The 6622-nt window shown below is 37.5% G+C and overlaps 1 protein-coding gene across 1 annotated transcript; it reads left to right on the top strand.

The window, feature by feature from the left end:
* The first annotated feature begins 883 nt into the window (after window positions 1-883).
* LOC128026784 (dorsal root ganglia homeobox protein-like) lies at window positions 884-6093 on the top strand. The gene is made up of 6 exons (XM_052614053.1): window positions 884-1280; window positions 1811-1911; window positions 2421-2522; window positions 4220-4389; window positions 4471-4583; window positions 5048-6093. The coding sequence occupies exons 1-6, from the start codon at window positions 1223-1225 to the stop codon at window positions 5377-5379; spliced, it is 876 nt and encodes a 291-aa protein (XP_052470013.1). The 5' UTR covers window positions 884-1222; the 3' UTR covers window positions 5380-6093.
* Window positions 6094-6622: the final 529 nt, after the last annotated feature.

The following is a 6622-nucleotide window of genomic DNA, read 5'->3' as shown; positions in this document are numbered from 1 at the left end:
CGTAGAAATCAGTTGATCTAGATTTTATCAATCTAAATATATCTCAGTTTCGTATAGGCTAATATTACAAATGTCAAGTTATAAAGAGCTCGTCCCCCAGTTTCCGATGCATTTTGACGAGATCATAACACCAACTTTATTTTCAGCGGTGCATAAATTAATTACACGCATTTAATAACTAAAATATCATTATATTCCCCTCTTAATATCATAAACGTTCTACGCCAGGGAAGCACTTAATAGTGCAGGGGGCCATAACAGGCTATTATCCTTGTGTAATGCTATTAGAGAACCAATTATGCACCATTACACTTGCTTTTTTGCAGTTTATGTGATTTCATCCAATACCGTCCCGCACTTCAAAATTTCAGCTGCTACTCGGAGCCTCATTTCCAGCAGCAGAGGAGCTGCGGTGTCTGCGCGCGGCGTCCCGCGTGCGTTTTAAAAGTAATTGAAAGGGTCCCGCAGCATATAATTTACGAGAGAGTGGGAAATAAATCCTTGGACCCCTTGCTGAGAACAAAATCAAAATTTGGACCTGCGAGCGCGCAGCCAGTGGATTCTCGTATAAAGTGGACCCCTAACCCATATAATGAGCAATTACTGGTCTGACAGCCAATTTTAAATTCAAAAAACAGTAATCTAGATTTTTAATATAAAAAGCAACAGTGTAAAAAAAATAAAGTGCATCATGCTTGTGCCCGTGTGTTTGTGATTTGGGAATATGCATGCATCGAGCTAAAGTTTCGTAGTATTGATGCCTTGGAGGATTTAGACGTTTCCACCACGTGCAAAGCCGGTTGGCCGCGGAGAACCTATCCAAATGACTTGAAAACGAAAATCTGATTAATTGCAATTACGTGGGAGATTATAAAGGCAAGTGTTGTCATGCTCTAAACAGTCACAAAGACATCTGGTCACTCCCTCCGTATGCGCGAGAGAGCGGATAAACTGAAGCGCTCAGTGATTGACGGAGGGAGAGCGATTGCTTTGCTTAGGTTGTGCTTGGAGACACGAGAATCGCGATTGCATAAAAAACCATCTATTGGTATAGATGCTTTTTTACTTTATCTAATTCAAACCGATTGCAGAAACGTATTAGTATTGTTCAAAATTATCTTTTTATGACGTATGCGATTGCAGTAATAGTTGAGCATTACGTTTCAATATTTTATTCTTTGCAGAGTGAAATATACCGTCCACTCGCAAAGCACCGGGAAACATGTTTTACTTTCACTGTCCTCCACAGTTAGAGGGAGAGTGCTGCAGGACCAACACATGTAAGTATGATTCATTTCTTCTGTAAGAATGGAGTTTCATCTACAATGTTAACTTTGTAATTTTATATATTAACAGTTCTTTCTGTGGCAATTTATAGTTCCATAATTTACCTTCATAATGTGCATTACTATATTTGACAATCAAAGTTACTTAATAATTAGCCTATGTTTGTGTTCGTCTTTTGGTGTTTAATATTTTGCCACATGGTAACGTGATCGAGGGGCTTGAGAGCCGCCCAGCTGAGACTTTTTGTTGCAGTCTGTCTGAGAACAGATGTTAGATGTCATGCCTTTCAACTGGCGTTTTGTTGGTCACGGTTTCTCATTGTGTCCGGCGATAATTCAGGACTCTAGCAGATGAATACAATAAATCAACTGTTCTCTGTGAATTAGTCCGTAGCGATTAAGTGAGAGACAACCGAGGGAAATCATATTTTCCATCGCATTTGAGGATATATGAAAATGTTTTTTTTTTTTTTTATCCTATATAAATGTTATTTTTAAAAGTGTGTCGTTACTGTTTTAAACAGTGAACACAAATGGGTTCGGGAATCACGCCTCTGGAGACTTTGATGATGGTTTCCTGCGCAGAAAACAACGCAGAAACAGGACGACCTTCACTTTACAACAGGTATCAAGATTTCCAGTGAATACAAAATAGAACCACTGTTCTCAAACTTATTTACATAGGAATGTTGATTAATAAACGCCCTGTTTTTATTTTTGTATTTTTATTTCTTAGGTAGCCTATGCAGTAGGCCTATGTAGATGCACCTAAACATACATTTATATGACGAAGATATCGCCTTTTAGAAGTAAACTTGTTCTTTTATTTGTAATTAAAAAAACAAGCATTTGCTTATTTAGGTTAAACATTTACACTACAAAATGTAAGACATCCAGAAAGGCCGAAGAGTTAGGCCTGTTTTCATTTGAACTAGGCTTTCTGTTTCAAAATCCATTCAAAGTGTTACAAAAATTCTAATTCCTGTTATTCTACCACTTAAGGCAGCAGTTAAACAATTTTACAGTTTTAGTGCATTATGCATGCAGTTATTAATTATCAGCAAACGCAAGATATTTATTTCTGAATTATAATGCATAAATTCTAGAAATTAATATATAAAATATGATTTACAGTTGGAGGCTTTGGAGACGGTTTTTGCACAGACCCACTACCCAGACGTGTTTACGAGAGAGGAGCTGGCTATGAAAATCAACCTAACAGAGGCTCGTGTCCAGGTGAGAGATTTTCCACAACTGTCCCGATCCAGAGAGGTAACCAATAGATCACTCAAAATAAAATTCTCATCGAGCAGGTTTGGTCAAAGAAAGTAGGCTAATTGAAGCCACTCCGTCATTTCCGTGATGCGCTTTAATAACATCAGCATAATGTAGAATATTAGATTAGGTTGATTAATCGGTCATTCATAATTAACTAGTGGTAATGCTCTACACTAATTTGCCCTCGTCTCTAAGGTATAAAAAATTGCTTGGATGCACTACCATTTCCGTGTTTCAGCAAATGGAGAGAGGATGCATGCGTTTCGAACAAGACAAACATCCCGAGAACGATTTTGCTCGGTTATAAAGCACTCGTGCACCTGAAACCTCCGATTTCATATTCTGCGGCCTTGCAAAACATCCGCAGTAATATCAAGTTGGCCACATATAATTGCATTCAATGTGTCTGTATGTAATTTCCTGCATTCCAGATTTGCTTTTGGGTTTCCTTCTGAGCTCAGATCTAATTGTGGGGAATATAATAGTTTCCCTTTTGTTCCCCAGGGTCATCTTACTATCGCTTAAAACCAATGACTGCGACGCGATAATGGAATTCGCTGCTGTAAATTAGGGATTGTAAACAAATTATTTCTCTCTAATCGGATTACCCGATTCCTTTTATTAAATCTGAACATGAATCGGTCGCAGCATGCAGGGATATTAAACTTACATTATTATTAGGAAATAAATTTTCTTTTTGTTGTAGTATAGTGGGCATCCACCGTTTTTAAAGTGTCAATTGGCTTGTGCTGCATTAAGAACAAACTGCAAATTGAGATTAATGGTGCAATTATGGCGCATTCAGTGCTGGGGGATCATGACTTCTTGCTGGAAGGTGCAAGGGTGAGATAATGTTGCCACAATTACATTGTGAATATTGTTGTCCTGCCAGTAAACTGTTGTGTCATATTATGTGGAGAGAGCAGCTATATGTGTGGCCTTTTGTTTGTTTGCATAACCCTTTGCACAATGCTGGCCAGGCGCTGGAGATATGGATGCATTATGCAACCTTTCCCATTCAAATATGATTAATGCCTTAAAGAGCACAGACTTAATCAAATCTGATGTTGTCAAACAATCACTAAATAGAGAAATAAACGACTTCATCATGGTTCTCTCTCAGAAGCAGGGAGACTGTCAGTACGAAGTCATTAAAAAATGATAATGAAAAATTGCTCAATTAAATGTTGTTATAGGCAATGACCTTCATTCAGTTAACACAAGAACTTCACTGCATATGCTCAGCAATTGTGTTCGTGAAGTTTCAAATAAGTCACTGGCTTGTTAGATTCTGTAGCATATTTCAGAAATCAGCACTGGGTGCAAATAAGAATTATAATATTTATGCAACTGCTACTTAACAGGTGACATTTTATAGACTGGGTTTCAGCAGATGTGGATTTCACCCCCAAAATGACAATTCAGTAGTTTATTCACCCTCATGCTGTATGACTGTTTTTCTTCTGTGAAACACTAAAGGAGATGTTAGCCATTTTTCGCCGAACATCTATTTTCTGCAGAATAAATCAATTCACAGTTTTCAAATGTCATGAAAGTGAGTAAATGACAAAACAGAATGTTTTATTTTTAATCAAACCAAGAGACAATATTACTCATTATTACTCAGTTTTTTTAATACTGTGCTTTCTCTTTAGGTGTGGTTCCAAAATCGAAGAGCAAAGTGGAGAAAAACAGAAAGAGGAACTTCAGACCAGGAGGGAAGCAAAGAACAAATGAGTGACGGCACCCCTCCAGCACGAAACCTCAACCAGTCTCCTGTTGACCACGGCAGAAATAAGAAAGAACCAATGGAACTACAGCAGAAGTGTGTGGATCCTCAAATTAAATATATGTTTGTTTGTTTTTGTCAAGAGATATAATGCCAAACTCTTTCCTTTATCCACAGTATTAACAGAGTGGTGGGTTCAGGTGGACCTTTTTTCCCATCTTGTCTGCCCGGGACTCTGCTGAACACAGCCACTTACGCACAAGCCCTTTCACAAGTGGCAACATTAAAAGGTAAGATCAAGGATCTACTGGATGAATGTCATCATAGAAACGTATCCGATAGATTTGATATCTTAGTTTTTTTGTTACTGCAACTGATATGGATGAAATGTATAATATACAATATATTTTTATAATATTTTGTTGTCTCTATATTAGAATCGTAGATATATTGCATTACCCTAGAGCTTACCTTAGACTTAGAGATAGATATATAGATCTTGAGATTTTGAGCTACATTTTATTTTTGCATTCTGTGTACTTTATATATAGAACCTTTTTTCTGAACTAATTTTTTTCTGAAAAAGTCTGAAAAATGTACACAACTTAAAAAAAAACATCACATGATGTATATAAGTTTCACAGAATAAGAATATGTGAATAACTCCATTTTTACAAAAATGACAAATAGAACCTTATAATTCTAAGGGGACAGTAGGCTGCCAGATTATGACACACATTTCTACTCTAATTAGGAAGTCCACTGTGTTCCTGCTGTGTGCCTGACCCAATGGGCCTCTCCTTCCTGCCACCATATGGATGCCAGAGTAACCGGACAGCCAGTGTTGCAGCCCTACGGATGAAGGCCAGGGAACATTCGGAGGCAGTGCTGCAGTCAGCCAACCTGCTGGGGGCAGGGTCTCCAACCGGGACTGGAGCAGGTCCAGGGGTCGGGCTGGGCCAAAGCACTGTTTCTGTGGGAGGAAGTGATTCCAGTCCTAACTCTGGTACCTCTAAGATTATATCAATACGGAGAACTCCAGACAAACATTTGCACTGCCAAAAGGAGGGTCCGGATAAGAAATGAAGGAGCCTTGTTTTTTTTCTTTTCTAATCCGAGGACACTTTTTGGACGAAGGATTTACAATATAATCAAACATTGACTGCCTGCTGCCTCTTTTTTGAGTCACTGATATACCCCGGACAGGACGGTGTTAAGTGCAATTCCTTGTTGTGTATTCTGCGTGTATGTGTCAAACTATTCATTCAACTATAATTTTTCCTCCCATTCCTTCACTTTTACTCATGATTCTTGCCTTTGGTTTTCTTTGTTTTGGTGTATGTGGGTGCTGCAAGTCAGTTTTATTTTTTTGTGGTGGAATGACTTTTGAACATGCTGTGTGGTAAAAGAAAACTCCCTGGATGCCAATGTGAACTTATTTAATTTGTCACAATCCACTTTGATGTTTGACTTGTGTGCTGTGAAGTCAGGTGGTGATAGACATTCTGCATTGTGTCAAGATATATGCCATGCTGAAATATAAATGTACTATTGTGAAATAATATATGTAAGATAATATCAAGGACAGAACTGTATATTACGTGGTTGGTCATGTTTTATGATGATCCGGCTAACTCTTATTCATGCTGATGTGATGGTAACTGACATCTCTCTTGTCATCACATCTGTACATCCATGATAGACTGCAAGAGTTCAGACACTGGTCCTGTTTTGACATGTTCTATAAAACAATTAAACATGTAGGCAATCATGTACATATCATGTTGCCTATTGCTCATACCATCTGGCTATGATCAATTATTAATTAGTTCACAAGCATTAGGGCTGAAAAATGGAAGCTATGGTTGGTCTTATTATTTATTTACAGTAAAGTACATCATGACTTTCTCAATTCTTTTTTATATTAAAATTACAAACATAACTACAATGTTTTAGATTGTCAGTGCTATTATATGATGAAGAAAAGGCATTTAAGAGCATACGAACCATCAAATAGGTTATTAAAAGGAAACGTGAGTACTGGTTTTCGAAGAAACACTTAGCAATATTGGAAAATCAAGTTAGTTTAAGAACACTTAAATGCTACCTTTGAAAAGAAGCTGAACTGATTAAATTCTCGTCCTTGAGGATTTTCAGGAAATTACTTTTGATGGGCAATAACACAATTGAGTAAACTGCACACACATTAGCATTAATAACTGATGTTGAATTATGTATTATCACAAAGTAGTGATTTAATTATTCATGATGTGACACCCTGGTGAAAAAGCAGAGGCAGATAATGTCAAAAGTCTTGCCTGATGGCATA

The sequence above is a fragment of the Carassius gibelio genome, chromosome A13 (genome assembly GCF_023724105.1).
Source record: "Carassius gibelio isolate Cgi1373 ecotype wild population from Czech Republic chromosome A13, carGib1.2-hapl.c, whole genome shotgun sequence".
NCBI classification, from domain to species: Eukaryota; Metazoa; Chordata; class Actinopteri; order Cypriniformes; family Cyprinidae; genus Carassius; species Carassius gibelio.
This window is presented reverse-complemented; position numbering and strand designations above follow the sequence as displayed.